Raw genomic sequence first — 18,511 nt, 5'->3', positions numbered from 1 at the left:
CTGTTTTTTGCTGGGTTTGTTCCCCTGGCCTGTTTGCACCGGACCAACTCTATCTACTAATACCTACGTATCAGGTACCCGCTGAGCGCCATTTCTTCCTGACACTCATCCAAATCCATTCTCTCCTTTTGTACAGAGCAGTAATTAGTTCAATGAAAACTAAAAAATGAAGACATTACGATTTAGTGATCAAACATTACACCAAACATGCCAGGAAAAAATAATTAATAGGCAGCAACAAGTCCATTTAACTTGATGACGTTGTTTTTGAAAAGTGGATATGTTAAGTTCTGCTCATATGCAGTAGAATTTCTAAACTTTACAGGAAAAGGTTTGTTATAATTTTTCTTTTTAAAAGGTTTCCAAAGTTTCAAGGCCAATTCTTCAGGCACTATTTTAATGCCTGGGGGCACCCCCAACTCGAGGTCAGGCCCACAGGAAACTGTTAGGTCCATTTGCCCCCCAGGTTTACTTTCAGGACCCCAAGCTCTTTCTGTGTCAATAATCTTCAATACTTTCTAGACCTATATCAGATGTTCTTTGGGGAAGGCAGGCATAGATTTCAGTTTACGTTTGACTACTGGATGACCAAGCTTTCTTCGTTGGCAAGCGCTTGTGCTCTCTAAGCAATCAAATATGAGTTCCCCATGACCCCTCTATCCACGGGGTCAGCAATAGGCTAGGGATGTATGACGTTACAATGCATACTTTTACCACGCATGCCTTTACAACGCGGTTTTTACAACGCATGCCTTTACAATGCATAGCGCTTTGGGGTGCTGGATAGTGAAAAGTTTAATTTACTATTCCAACTCCAGTCCCCGTGGACACTAGGGAAGGTGTTGGATAGTAAATTAAACTTATTCCCTATCCTAGAGCGCCCCCCAGCGCAATGCGTTGTAATTGTTTGCGTTGTAATGACTGCGTTGTAATGGTAGTGCGTTGTAAAAGTTTTGTTGTAAAGGTTGTATACCATAGGCTAGCACCACATGCCCAGGTACATTACCAGTTCTAGACGTTCAAGATAGTACTGGCGGCAACTGTGTCTCATGGGTGTGGCACAACTAGGGCTTTTTAAATTATATAATAAGGCAAGTAATAATTGAAGTAATAAGTGAACTAAAATCCCCAGGTTCCATCCGCATTGTTCTATTCTTCCCAGTAGAAAGCTATTGTCTGGTCCTTTAATTACATAAAAAGCCCTCGATGATCTTTTTCCTTTGCTTATAATGTGTTCTTGAATTCTCCAAACCCTGCCTTTGGCCAGCTCAGTTACCGACACCAACCTATAAAGGAAAATCTCACCTCTAAGCCCCCATTTGCTGCAGCCTCCATGTGTAACTGGTCATCTGTGTTTCATTCACTAGGAATGGAAATGGAGTACTGTGGCTCTTACTTACCTAAAGAGTGGCTTACTTAAGATGTTAGGAAGGTGCAGAGATTAGTGAATACCATGATCCCTCACATTGCAGCTGTGGTTAAGAGAAATATTATTTGTCTAGCTTCATAAGTTAAGTATACTAGTGTTATGACCTGATTTGTAGAGGGGACTCTGTCTCAAAGCTCTTTTTTGAGTCAGACAGATTGTCTGTTTACCATTGTGATGCCATCGGAAAACTTAATATAAGAGTACTGCGATGTGGTGCCCATTGGAGATATAGCATTAGACTGCCTGCCCAATTTGGAGTGGATGGCCTGATGCCTATTCTTTTGGTTTACTACTGCCATGTAAAACTGGGGAGTTAGGAACAGAAAATAAATAATGCTACAATAGCTGAATAGTATTACTGTAGTCTCCTGATTAAACCAGAAGACATCCTTAGCTTGCTCAGAGCTGAACACTATATTTCCTTATTACCCAGGTTGCAGGAGCATTTTAGATGAATGGAAGTACTAAATAGTGTACCTTTCTTAATTTTGAATACTTTGCAAAGATCAAGTAGAGTAAAAAAATACTACTTTAAGGTAGCAATATCTTTCCTTAACCCTGTTAATTTTCCAAAGATTTTGCCATCTGCATGCAGGAGTGAAGACACCTATAACTTGCATGGCCACTCCTTCAGCTTTTGTTTTATGATTGTAATATAAAGGCAGATTTGCATGATGGAGGAATAAATCCTTTTGATATAACTGTATTCATCAGTTATAGATGTACAGAGCTCCAAATGTACATATTTGATGTAATGATGTAAGCCTGGGCCCTGGACCTTCTTTGATTTCTGATTGCTGGTTAATTTTGATAAGGTCTAAAGGATTGACCCTAGCATCATTTATCGAAGTATTCTACTAAACCTTTCCCAAGTGAAGCTCCCTTATTCTTGTAAAGTTTTGTCTTGTTTCCAAGAGAATTAGATGAAACCAACCTACACAATTCCTTTTGTTACTCTTGGACATCACTAGTAACTGCCTTCATGCTATATGATGGCTTCCCACTTCTTTACCCTGATGTATTCCTGATACCAGGATTTACAATAAATCAATCCCTTCTTTAACTTTTCATTATTTTTACAGTCTTTCTTTATATAATTTAGCAAATTGTTTGCAATCAATCACTCTCATTCTCTGATATTTTCAAAGATTCCTTTCTTTGGGATTGCTTAAACTAGTGATTACAAATGGTTGAATGGTCAACACCAGTTCCTGAAAATCTAAGATCTGGATATGATTGTTAACACAAGTACTATTTTGCTTTTTTATTATATTTAACGATCCAGTAGTAATAAAAATAAAAAAACTGATTTTCTTTTTTAAGGGAAGACAATATTTGTTTATTTTGAACTTAACCTATGCACAATCTTAATAGCTAAAACACCCCATAGACAACAAAAGTAATAGAACTACTTGTCCTGTTTCTATCTACATGTATCAAGTGCCTGCCATTCTTTCATACTCATCCAGCCCTAGTCAGCTGTTGTGAATGACATCCCGTTTCCAATCCACTAAAACCCTCTTCATATTTCCTTTTTCATTTAGTTAACAAGGCGATTAGATAATTGTCATTTTTGGACATTTCCTACCATAGCCTGGTTAAAAATGATACAAGATCACAAAGTACTTTCAGATGATGGCCATAGAACAAGGTGTACATAGAAATCAAGCCCTCCAATAATTTGTAATTTAGCAGCCTGATTCATCAAAGAGCCGTTTTGTGAGTCTGTAATAGCGATTCATAAGGAATCGCTATTACAGGCTCGCAAAACGGGATTCATGTAGGAATCGCAAAATAAAATGCGATTCCTACATATTCCTTATTTGCGATTAGAAAATTGCTAATCGCAAATAAGGAATAACTCCCCATTCATTCCTACGGGCCAAAAGGCCCATAGGAATGAATGGGGAGTATTCCTTATTTGCGATTAGCAATTAGCTAATCGCAAATAAGATAGCGATTGAAAGGGTGCCAGAGGTGTCCAAAGGACACCCTGTAGCACCCCTTAAATGCAAATTTAAACAGGTGTTGCGCACACACATGTCCAAAGAACATGTGTGTGTGCAATATGCAACTTAGAAAAATGCTTTTAAAAGCATTTTTCTAAGTTTTCGCTATTTACCATGAGGTTTGACGTCACGGTAAATAGCGGCCCAAAATAGCGAATTCGCAATTTGAAAATGGATGATGAATTCCATTTAAGGAATCTCAAATAGAGATTCCTTAAATGTAATTCCTCGCAAATTTGCGATTTCGCTATTACTGATTTTTGCATTTGGGATGATGAATTCCAAATGCAAAAATTGCGCTTGCAAAGGGCCAGATTCTGAGAATCTGGCCCTTTGCTAGTGCTATTCACCTTCATGAATCTGGCTGAAAGTGTTTTTGTGTCTTTGTGGAAAAGGCAATAGCCCAGAACATAGCAAGCAGAACAAAAGAAAGCTATTTGTAGGGAGCATGTCCTCAAACTGTTTATTTGTGAAAATCTAATCTCATGGTCAAAGCTTTACAAATGTTGCCAACTTTATACATTTGTAAAATTGCCAGGTTTGTGATATTTGTAAAGCATCCTTGAGCAGAATTGCATTTTCACAAAATGTTCTTTATGTACCAGAGGTCACACTATATCTAAAAGTTAATCCTGTTTCCATGTACCTACCTTTAATCTAGCCCACTTTGCATATCAACTAGCTCTTAGATTCCCTTGCAGCAAGGTCTGCCAAGCACTAACATGACAAATTACCCAAGTTGCACAAACTAAATAATTATCTCCTGGGAAAGTGAGCAGATGCAGAAGACCTTGAATGACTAGCATTAATGTATTTCACTGGTATAAATACTCCAGCCTTCTTCAGGCATTTCCATCCCCTGTTCAGTAGACTCCCAGCAATCATGCATCTTTTCCTGCTATTCGCCTTCCTGGGAGCAGCTGGTGAGTTAACTAACTATTCAATTTTATTATTTCATGAAACAATTAAATTTGTCACCTTTCTTTCAAGATGACTATTCACTCTAATATCATACTACTTGCAGAAGAATACCGTATTAAGTAATGATAGGAGGTTTCAGTCTGAGATTCTCCATCAAGCAAAGAGGTGTTCCCTACTAAGGATTTAGAAGGCTGGAGCTGCTGTGCGGTGATAATGGACAGGTTAGGGGTATTTGTTTTCAGTTCCCTGGAAAAGTAAGGTTAGCTCGTGTAAGACCTGTGTGCGGGAGTCTGGACTATATTGTCCACTCTAGTACAGCTCCTTCTCAGAGCAGTGTAGGGTAGAGAACAGAAAAATGTGTTTACAAGCTTCCCACCCACACAGAATAGGTACAGAATGCCGTCAGCAATGCAAGTTCCTATATCCTATATATAGTGGAGAAGTGTGGCTCAATGATTAGAGCGGCAGACCCTGATGCAGAGGTCTAGCCCGGGACCAGGGTTCAATTCCCCGCCTCGGCGGGTCTTGGGCTCAAAAAATTCCACAGACCTGATAATTCTCGCCTCGGTGCCTATTCCAGTCATGGAGTCCCACTCTGCAACTCTGGGCAATAGCTTGCTTAATCTCCACAACAGCCCCCATAACGCTAAGGATGCCTGGCCTCCACCTTGGGGGTGCCCAGGAGTGGACGCCTCACAGGAAAAGCCAGGATGGGTTCCACAGCGGTATTCGTACAAGCGCCTTGAGACCCTTGCAGGTGAGTATTGAGCTATACAAGTATCAATTTACATATATTTGATGCTTCTCACATTCACGAGGGGATTCAGATTGAGGAACACTAATTCTGTAGTGCCCATAATTTAAGAGCCAACTTCAATTGGTGAAGCACTGTGTCCCAGGTGTGCAAGCACCACGGTGAGCAGCCTTTACAACGCGGGCATTACCAGGCGCTGCTATTACTTCCTGCTATTACAACGCAAGCCATTACAACGACTTGCGCTGGAGGGCGATGTTGGATAGGGAATAGTTTAATTTTCTATTCCAACACCTTCCCTACTGTAACGTGGGCTGGAGTTGGAATAGAAAATGTAACTATTCCACTATCCAGCACAAACACCGCAAGTCTTTGTAACGACTTGCGTTGTAAAAACAGCGTTGTAATGTCACGTGTGGAAATAGCCCGCGTTGTACTGACATATAACCAAGCACCACACGTAAGGCCTAAGAGTGGCATAACTCTCCAACACTGTGCACTGATTGGATCACTGTGGTCTTGATCCCAGGCAGCCAGTGCTTTAAGAGGGATTACAAAGGTGGGGGGTCTCTACAAGGGGCGTGGGCAAGACTTGTAACTGGAAAATCTTTTCAAGAAGCTGGTCCCATTGAACTTTAGGATGTAGCCTAAAACATGGAAACTAGGTCAGTATTTGGATGCTTCTCTGTTAGTTGTATGTTAGTGCATCCATAAAATAATACAACAGGCATACTCCTAAAAAACAAGACAGACCTTTGGTTTTGGCAGTGTTTGTTAACAGTATCACATAAATGAGTAAAAAAACGACTTTGTTGTGAATAATAAGAACTGAAACTGTTTCAATTCTGTAAATGTGAGACAGATTTAAACATTGCTAAGATCTGTAGAAAGGGAAGTGGTCTTGAGAGTGACTCATTCACTTTGTTCGCCTTCATTCCTCTTTCTTCTGAGTCTCTCACTCTATTAGACACTTGCTTCCTTTTTGTCCTCCATCTTTATATAATCTTCTAGCTCCATAACTCACATATCATCATTTGTTATGTTATGTTATGTTAAAATTTCTTATAGAGCGCACACACACCGATTGGTTTCTTGGCGCTGTTTCTAGGATTTGCCGGAGCCCTTTTGGTTTATTTGTATGCTTGAGATTTAGTTATAAGCTTGGGTAAATACCCAAGTCTTGAGAAACCTACTAAATCTCAGAAGGTCTGTGCAGGCTCCGATGTCAAGAGGAAGTGAGTTCCAGAATCAAGGAGCCAGCACTGCAAATCCGCATCCACCTAGTTCCTTCAGTTTGTAGGAGGGTGTGACCAAGAGATTCATGTGTGCTGAGTGCAGGTTGTGATAGGGTATATACTTTTGAACAAATACATTTTGGGCTTGTGCCGGCAAGGAATTGAAGATAAGGCAGTCAACTTTAAATGCACATCATTGTGGGATGGGGTGCCAATGTAGTTTCCTCATAAGAGGGGAGACGTGTTGCCATCTGGGCTGCTGGATGATCAGTCTAGCCGCCTGATTCTGCAACAATTGCAGTCTTTTAATAAGATATATTGGTATGCCGAAGTATAAGGAATTGGCAATATGTGATACAACCATGGCTAGGACAACCTGCACCAATACTTCCCTAGTGAGTAGTCTGCTGATCTTCCTAATCTTTCTTAGTTGAGGCAAACAGGAGGAGATTACTGATCCAAGTGTGAGCTCCATGGGTTATGAGTGCCCCCTATCAGAATGAGTTTGGTCTTGTCCGGATTAGGTTTTAAGTTCATTATCCACTTCCCACCCCTGTGCCACTCTCTTCTACTCCAGGATTTGTTCATCCCCTCACGTCATCATCCCCCCCACATACATTCCACCAAATCAGTTTTCGGCACTGCATTTTATGTTCCTGTGGTGCTATCAATATTTTCACTGCTTTGTTACTCCTTCACTCAGTTCATTATTTATGTGACCATTGCTAAGAGTGTTCTGTAGAAAGGCAGAGGAATGCATGTTCAAGAAGACTGAACACAAACAGACCTTGACATGACAAACAACAAGTATTGTGAATTAGATCATTCGGTAACACCACGTGATTCAATGTAACACAGTGCACGTGATTACTCTACTGGGAAACACAGACCCAAGGATAGGTGAGAATTTTCCCATAAGTTGTCGATCTGTTCCGCCACTTTTACATCATATGGGTTCACCTTACCCAAGAGCTAGTGCGATCACAGTCACAAGAGTGTAGAAGGACTCTGAGAGCCAGAAGACCCTTTGTTAATGTCTAGTGGGTGGTGTCAGTGTAATAGGACAACTGAAAAAAAAGCAGTGCAAATATGTGATTAGTGATGGAATAAAATTGGGTAAGACTGAGTAGAGTCCTAGTCTGACACCACCCACTAGACATTAACAAAGGGTCTTCTGGCTCTCACAGTCCTTCGACACTCTTGTGACTGTGATCGCACTAGATCCTGGGTAAGGAGAACCCATATGATGTAAAAGTGGCGGAACAGATCGACAACTGATGGGAAAATTCTCACCTATCCTTGGGTCTGTGTTTCCCAGTAGAGTAATCACGTGCACTGTGTTACATTGAATCACGTGGTGTTACCGAATGATCTAATTCACAATACTTGTTTTTTGTCATGTCAAGGTCTGTTTGTGATTATAGTTCTCTTTTTTTGACTCCTAGATACTTCTTTTGTAATTCATGACTGTGTTAGGGGCGCGTATCTAGTAGTGAGTCTTTAAACTAGCCCTTGGACCCTCTTCTATGTAGTGTGTTTTATACAAGAAGACTGAACACCTTTATGGCAAACTGACAGGCACTTTGAGAATTTCACTCTGCCTTCAGATTCCTCTCCAAAGCTCTTACTCATGTCCCATCATGAAAACTTATCGACAACCAAAACAGACCCAGATACCTAAAGCCAAGTCAGTTGACATAAATGTCCATGTTGCATTAAAAAACTACATACCATATGAAACAAAACAAAAACTCTTAAGGAGTGCAATATGATGTTAAAGTTTAATCAAAACAGGGACTGCAATGCTTTTATGGAATATTTCAAGGATTTCCACAGTTGGAAATTCAAGCATTGTTTTTTTGCCGGTAAAAGACATGAATTTAGGATCATTGCAAATTTTGCGAATTACAGCCGCATCTGAGATATGGTGGGACCCAACACGAGTAATGAAGGTATCCCATTGATGTGGAGTGGGTGATGTCAAGGACCCAGTGAGGTCCATACCCTCGACCCGGCTGACACATCACACACATCTTTGTAGGTTACTCTGCAATCCCAGGCCCTGTCTTAGAGCTGGGTGAGCTACTGAAAGCCCAAGCCAGATGCCTGACTCTGCCTCATCGTGTGGTCATCTTGAACCCAGAGAACAAAATGAACAGAGCTTTCATGTGGCATCTGCCAGCAGAAAAATCCTAACCTTATGTACCAAGAATTAACAACAAAGCAGTGACTTTTGATGTAAAAGAGATGAGAGAAAGAGATACTCATCTAGTAGCTAGATTGCACAGTTTGAAACTAGAGAACTGTGGGGTCAGTCCCAAACCATGTGATCCACGATGTTCTTTGCATGATTTATATGACAAATATTCCGAAGGTCTGAAGTCATGCACTTCCTTTAGACCAAGCCTGATGGCCCAGTTTTGGCTGGACTCTCCCTGTTGATATGTTTGCTCACCTCCCTCTACCCTGTCTGCAGGACTCGTGACTTAATTTTGACATTGCTGCAAACAGCCGATCCAACTGACAGTGCCAGGCCAAGACCTAGAAGCCATGTCCATTACTACTTGCCAAAATAAGCAACACATTGATAATCAACTCCAATCAACTACAGATATTTAACATGGTTCAGAAAGGGAGTTGATGCTTGAGGTCCGAGGTCTGCCCCAGCTCATCCAAACCCGGCAATCTGCAGCTGACTTAGTCACACACAAGAAACCCATCGGACTCTCTCCTAACTGTGAGGCCTCCACTATCCTACATTCGCTCTGGCAGTAGGTATCTGCCCTGCAGTCCTTAGGACATTCAGAGTGCACAGATTACAAGTTGATAATTCAGTGAAGAGGTCTCAGCTACGCTAGGTTCTCAGAAGAGTAGATGAATGACCTGGAAGGATGAGGCAGGACCACAGGTGGATCTACATGGGGTGCTCCCACATTAAAACATCCTTTATTTGGTGGGGATAGGAACAAGAAGGAACAGAGGTCCTGGTGAGGAGTGGTCCAAGCAAGTGAATGACACAGAAACCAAATACATATATCATATCCATTGGCAATAATTACAGAGGCTGAGACTTAAATCTTAGAATCCCTCAACTAGCCAGGACACCAGATTGCAATGTCCCTGATGCGGCACTAGTTCTCAGGCCTTCACCATCATCTCTGTAATGAGCTGCTACTCCAACATGACATAGATGGAACTTCTTCCAGAGTGACCATAGTAGCTGCAAGAGGCCATGCTTGAGGCTGGGAAGATGCCATCACCATATAAGATACTTAAATTCTGCCTGTGGAACCTCGTATGGTTGTGCAAGATCAATATCTCCCACAGAGCAATGCATGTAGTTGCATACTTGGATTTACTTGCAAGTTGAAGGATGGATATTTAAATCTAAAATGTACCTAGCGGTCCCCTTGATTTATAGCAAAAGGCCTTTTATGGAACATGCAGGTTTACACTAGTAATTTGTTGCTAAAAGCTGTTTGAAAAAAGATGCCCTATGTTTCTAAGAACAGCAGATAACAGTCTATGTTCAGAGCAACTGTAGCCAAAATATTGACTATCAAACTAATACCAAGGTTCCTATATACAGCTACGCATAGATTTACTTTTCTGTAATCAATATTTATGTACCTTGAAAATATGTAAATCTTCAAGGTACAAATAGATGTAATTACCAGTATATCCTTACTGTCACTATATCTTGGCATTTAATAACTCGGTTATGATACTATTGTATTTATTTATTTTATTTATTTTATATTCTTCTATAGCGCCTGAATAGACCCCCGAAGGGGTATCTCCGCGCTTAGTATTTTCCCCACAATCATTCAGTACTACACCGGCCAACGATGCTTTGACATTGAAGGTGCTCTGGTTGTGTTTTCAGGAGGGAATAACAAAGATAAATTCCATTTGAGGGGATAGGTATTCAAAATGGTAAGAGTTTCCATTTATGATAGTACAGTTTCTTTTTTTCTGTATATTGAATTGTATTGTATTAAGCAGTGAACATAAGAGGAAACCAAGTGGAACAGTATGTGAAAATAACTAAAAATTAGAATGAATTTTAATGAATTGTAATGAATGTCCCGGTAACTTTCTCTTTATGCTATTATTTCTTTCCCGCTGTATGGTCAAATAATATATGTATTTTTAGTATATTAAACTGTTCTTTTATGGTGTTTTGTATAATACCGAATAAAGACTGTTGAAGTGAAGTGAACTAAAAATTTAAAAAATATATTTTGGGATTAGGAATATAAAATGGGTTGTCTGTGTGCATAGATTCTTTATCTTGATTGACTAACTGTACATTCTCACGGCTTTTGTTTCCAGTTGCCTTTCCAGTGGACGATGATGACAAAATCGTCGGAGGGTACACCTGCCCTCAAAACTCTGTCCCCTACCAGGCGTCCCTGAACTCTGGCTACCACTTCTGTGGTGGGTCTGTAATTAACAATGAATGGGTGGTCTCTGCCGCTCACTGCTACAAATCGTAAGTCATCTGGCCACTTAAACAAATTTGGTTAAAATGATGTTTATTTTTCAAAGGCTTTTGCTGTCACCAGTCCACAACATCTGAAAAGCATGAGATACCCTCAAGCACATGATAAGACAGGTGGACATCTTTTCCAGAAAAAAAGACAATTGGATTCCCCCACTTAGTCTAGTTTTTACACTATTGAACCAAAAATGAAACTGCACTGCAAGCCCATGATGAGTCCATTGTTTGCTTGTAGTGCATTGTCATTATGTTGGTTTGCAAATTGGGCAAGTTAAAATAATGCAAAACAATGTGATTACTCCATCATAGTTAATATTAATGCTCGCTGCATTTATACCACAATCCACCATTAGAGTATTAGATGGCAATATACACACTCATTTAGATTACATTGAGGAGGAGGTTCAGAGGTGAACTTTACTTGTGTTGCTGCATAATTGATATTTTGGGAAACAAGCCCAAGAGCCGCAAAAATCATTTCTCCCTCTAAAGATGTATTTGAGAGGAAAATGTGATTTAGCCCTTTTGTGAGGAAATTCACTATCTCACATAGGCATGCAAAAATGATGTTGAATCATGATCATCGATGGTCGGCCTTTTCTGAAGCTTAGTGACCTTAGGTCTCTCCATAGTCGGTGCCCGGATTTAATGGCTCTTGCATCCTATTCTTCTCACTGACTCCCTGAACAATTCTCATAATGACCTATGATTAGAAAGTATAAAGGACTATGTACTGTGTACTTTTAATACAAGCACATTTTATTAGAGTTGTACATTTTTATGTTGAAGCTGCACCCCATCAACATTGTGAAGGACATTTTAAACAGTCGGATCTTACTCAAGAGGGACAGTGGCAAAAACAAGGGTTGTTGTAGCTTTTAGACAGTCTCCTGACTTGAGAGGGGCATCTAATAAAGTTCTGCAGGGATGCAGTCTTTTTAAACACTTCACATTGTTTTTGCTGACTGGAAAGGGAACTCTAGTAATTTATTGAGGTAGCTGAAGCTATGTGAAAGGCCAGACTGAGCTGTTTGTCAATTCTTGTTGTACTATGTAGCAAATACAGGGGAGATGGGCATTATCCTGAATGTTTGCACAGACCATAAGGAAACATGTCAGGGGCACTTTCCTTGACATATATACACACACACACTGTTTGGCAGTATTGACTACACTATCTGCAACATGTCCGAATGTCATAATGGCATGGAGGGGTCGGAGGATGGTTCTGATAACATGCTCTATTTTTCGTGGCAAGGCAATCTGGCACCCATGGAGTGTGCCACTGCAATCTGGCATATTCTTTTTACTATAAGCCTTAGGAAAATGCTAATATCTAGTTTGGCAACACTCTTCAAATTTCCTGGGAAGAGATTTCCTCATTTTTAATAACCTTGCATATAGAAGGGCCAGATTATGTAGCTTACATCAGTGCCTGTCCCTTTTTTGTACCAACCTTTCCTGATGTCAATGGGAAGAGTGTCTGTCTCACTCCATAACATTACATACACTCTTTCCTGCCCTGGGCTTCATGCATCCATGTAACTGGTATCAAGTGTATTAGTCTAATTAGTTCATTGGATGCAGGAAAACACTACAAATCCAAGAATGCTTTAGGTTGTCATATAAAATTCCAAGACTGAATCATTGTCTTTAATGGCATCTTATCAAAGGCTGCATTTGTTTTTTCATTAATTAGGAGTAAAATGTATCCCACCTGACAAGTGCAAATGCTAAGTCTAAGGTTGGTGTAAAATTGCATCCCCACATTTTATCTCTAACACTCCAAAGCTATTCATACATTTTTAAAGACTAATGAGTGTTTTCCAAAGCTATCCAATTGATATATCAAAGAAATATTCATAAACTTTCAATCTTGCCCTTACAGACGTATCCAGGTCAGACTGGGGGAACACAACATTGAACTTATTGAAGGGGGTGAACTGTTCATCAATTCCGCCAAAGTGATCAAGCATCCAAAGTACAACTCCAGGACCATCGACAATGACATCATGCTGATCAAGCTTGATTCACCCGCCACCTTCAGCGCACGCGTCCAGGCGATCCTGCTGCCCACCAGCTGCGCACCAGCTGGAACCGACTGTCTGATCTCAGGATGGGGCAACACCCTCAGCAGTGGCAGTGAGTACACCCTACCTAACCTTATTGTGCAGAGTATCTCTTTAGAAATAATATTATAATTGATATTGTTTAGTAGATACAATATACATTAAAATATTTTGCAACATTGCAATTCTACACCTGAAATTAGCAAATACAAATATTCCCTGCCTGAAAAGGGAGTATGTCTGAGCCGGTAATGTTACTAATTTGTTTCCCATCTACCAGTGACTGGAGTGATGTCTGGATAGGCACAGGTCAGACAGACAACCACAGCATTTGTTGTGATGTAAGAGAACATATTCTTTATCCCACATCACGTTTTGTCCAGAGTGGTTCCCTGCTCCACATTTTTAGCCCAATTACCTCACATACCAACAGACTCACTTGCCCATATTAAGAAAGAGTCCACTGTTTCAGGAATTACCTTTTGTCCCGAGACCTGGTTTTAGGGTTGGGCATCCCCAGTAACGGGGTCAAGCTTTGTAGCTCTCAAGCAGCTCTAGCTTGGGTATCTCCTTGACCCCTCTCCTTCCCCCCACACCCACATTCAGTGGTATGAGCCAAAGCTGAGCAGCTGGCCTGGAATACTGGGGGATCTATAGAGGGGAGGAGGAAGGTGTGGAGGGGGATACAGGGGAATCGGTGCACTTAGCCTCTCCTATAAAGGTGGATGGAGTAAGCTGCATCCCCCTCAGCAACTTCTTCCTGTCACTTGCCTGAGACTGGGCTTGATCGTGCAGCACACTGTGCACAAAAAGCACTGGCATTCACCAATCTTGTTTAATGTCCACACATATGTAAACATGGCTTCATATTATTTGACCTCCCATAAGCCTGGCTCAGCTGACATTTTGAATGAGTACTATTTGCCCTAATTATTTCCAATAATTAACCATATGCATCAGATTACTAAATAGCTGTTTCTTTAACATTGGTGAACAATGCAAACAGGTTATTGCTTGCAAGGTTTAATGCCCTCAGTTTGTATAACTCTACCACCATGATCTTCTGCAGGTAACTACCCAGATCTCCTCCAGTGCGTCAATGCTCCCATCCTCACTGACAAACAGTGCCGCGATGCATATCCTGGTGAAATCACCGATAACATGATCTGCGTTGGATACTTGGAGGGAGGCAAAGACTCTTGCCAGGTAACTCATCTGTTTTCAAAGCAATATTAATTTTTTTGACACTATTGCAAAGGGGTTTTGACTCCCAATGTTGATGCTCCTCCATTTCATTGTATGTGTTTGAAAATCCAGGGATGTTTGGGGGGATTTGTGTGTGTTCCTGCAAAGGGGCTACCACAATAGGCAGCCAGTACCCAAAATACTGTAAATTTAAAAGTTTATTTTCTCTCTGAATAGACTTGCAACCTCAGAACTATTAAGGGCAGTAGTAAGTACATTTTTATTTTGGGATAGAAGAGGTACCACCTGATTATCATTGGGGGTGTGTGGGTCCTGTTCCTAGCGGTGGGTATGTTTTAAATAACACGGGCAGAATCAGTGAAGTTTCCAGAACTCTTCCTAGGTCACCACAATTATAATCGTCAAATCTCTACAGGTGGTTTACCTGCTCAAAATGGACAGTACTATAGGCTGCAGGGATTTGTGAATTCCTGATATGAGCGGGGCTATGGGTAAACACAGAGGGGTATATTTACTAGGGAATAGCACCACCAGAATGTCACTTTTAGAATATCACTTTGGCGCTGTGCCTTTCTTCATATTTACAAAGTGGCGCTAAGCCACTTTGAGTGGCTCAACGTCGCCTTGTAGATAGGGCCCGTTCACATGCATCACTTTGCGTGAAAGGAGCTTGCAATGGGTGTTGCTGTGGGCATTCCACCGTAACACCAATTGCATTTCGACATTGCCCGAGGTTTACCAGGATGTGTGAACCTGAAGCAGTGCCAAAAAATCATGCCATGCAATAGAAGGAGTTAAATTTACGCAACGTGAAAAATACTTTTATTTCTCCTTGTTTTTGCTTTTCGTGTCTGATGCATTCTGCAGCACACATAGAGAGAGCAACACGCCATTAATGATTGTTTATGTGCAGGAAGGTGTCCCTTTCTGCACATAAACAATCATTAAATTAATACACTTTGCTACTTCTATGTGTGCTGCAGAATGCAGCACACATAGAAGTAACAAATCGCCATTTTTGATTGTTTAGAGGCAGGAAGCGACACCTTCCTGCACATTAACAATCATTCCCTGCATCACAGGCACCCTTGCACTATGGTGAAAGGATACCTGCGTTGGCGCTAGGCAGCTAATATTAGGTCCAGTGCTAGGGAAAACACAGGGGTGAACTGTATGTGGCACATTCCTGTGTTTTGGAAATGTCGGAGCACGGCACTGCCAAATTTGGCGCAGTCCGCACTCCAACATTTAATTATATATATACCCCACTGTCTGCAGCTCCACCACGCCATCTACTTTTCCCATTCCAGAGAATTCTATCTTAAGACTTTTGGTGAAAGGAGAAGAGAAGGCGTGTGGTACCACTATCATAACCATTAAGTGGCAGTCACATTTGGCCCTGTACACCTTAAGGATGTTTTTGATGGAGCACAGGATCTCTTCAGCAAACTTTTTTTTTAAATAAATGAATGAAGCTTCAAGCCACCATGCTTACAGCTTCCCATAGATATATCATTTAGCACTTACAAGAAAGGAGAAATATATCAGTCCACACTATTGGCCAACACTGTTATGTATTGAGCTGCAAAATTCTTGATTCCAATCTGGAATGTGCACATAGGATATGTATAGAACAGGCGGCTTGGAGCATGCCCTTTCCAAGATGGTGGCCGAGGAAACTCTAAACAAAAAGGGTAACTGATGACTGGAAACCACTGTGGCCACCATTTTTATATACTGCTGGGCATGCACTGGTTTGGCTGAGAAATGTATAGTCCTAATTCATATTGTGTGATTGAATTCGAAGCTGGATACATCCAGTAATATTTTTTTGCTCTGCCATATTTTGTAGATGTGTGAAATATTTTTTGACCAATACCTCTATAAACCAATGGCACATATTGTTTTATTTGGATCAAGCGGTGGTAATAGGTGACTGATAAAACAGTTCCCTGGGACAAAAATGTCATGCTGCCCAAAGAAAAGGCAATAGTCATCAGATGCTAAGGATGACACCCAAGCACTCCGCCTACTGGTAGCAGTTAAAACAGCTTCCATCTCATTAATAATTTAGCAGGCAAGGGTGAGCTGGGGAGACGATAGGTGGGGTTAATCACATTGATTTTGGTGCTATGAATAAAGTGCATATATTTTCTATCTAGGGTGATACAGATTCTGGCCAATGACTTACCTCACAACCTGTATTCCAAGTACTGTGATATCTTTTTAAAAATATTCTATTCTGTAACTTTTAATCTATAACCAATGTGACTTAAAAAATACTCTACTCTGTAACCTATGTTTATCCAACACTGCCTGTGAAAATGTTTAACATCAAATGTTTGTAAAGTCCTGTGATGCCCTTGGGTCTTGCCAGCACTATATAAAACTCTTTGAATAAATTAAATTAAAAGTCCTGTGATGCCCTTGGGTCTTGCCAGCACTATATAAAACTCGTTGAATAAATTAAATTAAAGAAGAGATGATCCTAAGTGATTCGATGCAGATTATTTTGGACCTGTTTTATTTAAATCCCAGTTTCATGATCTTCTGAAGATCCTCCCCAACTGTGTTATTGAATTTGAAAAAAACAGTTTGAGAAGAAAGACAAAACAAGAGATGACCAAACACCAGTAACACAAAAAACTGAAGGCCAAGACCTGTGTTATGTATACAGCGCACTGTCCTGGTCTCCATCGTGGTACACGTTTAACTGGGTGCACTGTGAGCCATCCTGGTCAGTGCACCCTATTAGAGTTAATGCACTGCCCTCAGTGAAGCAACAAACCCGCAAGCCTGTCCTCTGAGCAGTGCATTAGTGAATGGTGGAGAGGCTGTTTGAAGCAGCCAGTACATCATACACTTTGTAGGTGGCTACACAGCCTGATTTTCATAGATGGACAAAGTTCCCCCTGCAAGAGGGTGCAGCCAATGACTGCATCTGCCTGCGTGTAGATTTCTGGAAAGGGTCCATAGGCCTCCCTCTATCGTAAAGGTAGCCTTCAGGGGTGCACAGACTGTGCACCACTTCTTTGTGGCACACAGTCAGTATGTCTCATAAGTAGAAGTGTTATTGTTTGTGAATATTTTATGAGTTTCCACAATCTCCAAGTTTTACAGCGAGTACAGGTGAGTATTGCATTAGAGCATGGACCTTGGGCTATTCAACTTCCTTGGTCATTAGGGTCTGTTCTGTGAGGATACTTGCAACTACATTGTTGATTACTCCATTTGTAGTACAGACTAGTATGATAGGTTGATGTTCAACATATGTTTGTTTTAAGCATCAACATATCCAGTACTGTGTAGTAATAACTGTTTCTCTCCATCAGGGTGACTCCGGTGGCCCAGTGGTCTGCAACGGCGAGCTCCAGGGTGTTGTCTCCTGGGGATACGGCTGCGCTCAGAGGAACTACCCTGGAGTCTATGCCAAGGTCTGCAACTACAACCAATGGATTGAAGAGACCATGGCTGCTAACTAAATTTAAGTGATTCTAAGATATCTTGCTTAAAATATCAATACTGTGAATGAAGCATAAGATTGAAATAAAACACATCAACTCTTACTTTTGTGTCTGCTGTCTTCACTATTAGCTTTTTTGTATTTTGTTCTGATTAGACAATGGAGGACTGGGATTTCTACTTCTAATCCACAGTGTACTGGAATTTGACTAAGAAAACTGCACAAATTCAGGGAAATTATTGCAGTTGAGCAGAGTTCCTATTGGCTGCAGATTTCCTTGATCCCACATTTCAAACAAGGATTCAATATTTGTATTGAAAAAAATATACCGCTGCTCCACCTGTAGCCCAACCATGCCAATTAGTGTATAGACTGCAAATGTTTGTAATATAAAACTGTAACTGACCCTGACTAAATCACTGAGGCAGTACTCCATCCCATATGTCAAGATCACACTGTGAGGGAAATTGTAGACAGAGGTGTTACCTTATTATAGTTATACCAGTGTGCCACTGATGAAAATCAAGTACATTTAAACTTATAATTTCAGGTGTATGCTGTAGCAAGACCTGCAAGAAACAAATGGAGGATGGGCACTGTATAACTGATATAATCTGTACAAATCTGGATTTGGTCTCCAGATGGGGATCCAGTATGGCTTTTTTTGGGTTCTGGCAAGACTACCTCTCATTCGATTGGGTAAATCAGTTCAACAATCATGGGGCTTTTGAACTCCACATTTTCAGCAGATCCTCCAGTCAAGCGCATGTAGCCCTTACAGAGTGGTACCACTGCAAGGCTTGTATCCTACACAATTTCCATTTCATGAACACTCTGGATTCCAGAAGACATCAATTTGACAAAAAACTGCAAGGTACTGCTAGAAAACCAATGTTATTAGCCCTCGTGGGATCCTCCACA

At 40.9% G+C, this 18,511-nt stretch overlaps 1 protein-coding gene and 2 long non-coding RNA genes across 3 annotated transcripts; 1 reads left to right on the top strand and 2 right to left on the bottom strand.

Annotated features, from left to right (window-relative positions):
* The first annotated feature begins 4,193 nt into the window (after positions 1–4,193).
* Positions 4,194–17,693, top strand: LOC147700607 (trypsin-like). Its single transcript, XM_086929708.1, has 5 exons — positions 4,194–4,361; positions 10,684–10,843; positions 12,741–12,994; positions 13,991–14,127; positions 17,460–17,693. The coding sequence occupies exons 1-5, from the start codon at positions 4,247–4,249 to the stop codon at positions 17,607–17,609; spliced, it is 816 nt and encodes a 271-aa protein (XP_086785834.1). The 5' UTR covers positions 4,194–4,246; the 3' UTR covers positions 17,610–17,693.
* LOC147700609 (uncharacterized) lies at positions 4,293–9,684 on the bottom strand. Its single transcript, XR_015297393.1, has 3 exons — positions 7,901–9,684; positions 5,149–7,119; positions 4,293–4,777 (listed from the first exon to the last, which is right to left on the bottom strand). It is a non-coding gene; the product is annotated as an uncharacterized LOC147700609 (long non-coding RNA).
* LOC147700608 (uncharacterized) lies at positions 10,463–17,691 on the bottom strand. Its single transcript, XR_015297394.1, has 4 exons — positions 16,572–17,691; positions 15,889–16,506; positions 12,570–14,359; positions 10,463–12,526 (listed from the first exon to the last, which is right to left on the bottom strand). It is a non-coding gene; the product is annotated as an uncharacterized LOC147700608 (long non-coding RNA).
* Positions 17,694–18,511: the final 818 nt, after the last annotated feature.

This window comes from Lissotriton vulgaris, chromosome 7, assembly GCF_964263255.1.
Source record: "Lissotriton vulgaris chromosome 7, aLisVul1.2, whole genome shotgun sequence".
Classification (NCBI taxonomy): Eukaryota; Metazoa; Chordata; class Amphibia; order Caudata; family Salamandridae; genus Lissotriton; species Lissotriton vulgaris.
This window is presented reverse-complemented; position numbering and strand designations above follow the sequence as displayed.

What these genes read in the sequence shown, in the direction of transcription:
- LOC147700607 (XM_086929708.1), top strand. Translation starts at nt 4,247, where the DNA reads ATGTATTTCACTGGTATAAATACTCCAGCCTTCTTCAGGCATTTCCAT. An exon ending in CAACACCCTCAGCAGTGGCA is followed by an intron (nt 12,995 to 13,990) that starts GTGAGTACACCC and finishes GATCTTCTGCAG; the next exon opens with GTAACTACCCAGATCTCCTC. An exon ending in GAGGCAAAGACTCTTGCCAG is followed by an intron (nt 14,128 to 17,459) that starts GTAACTCATCTG and finishes TCTCTCCATCAG; the next exon opens with GGTGACTCCGGTGGCCCAGT.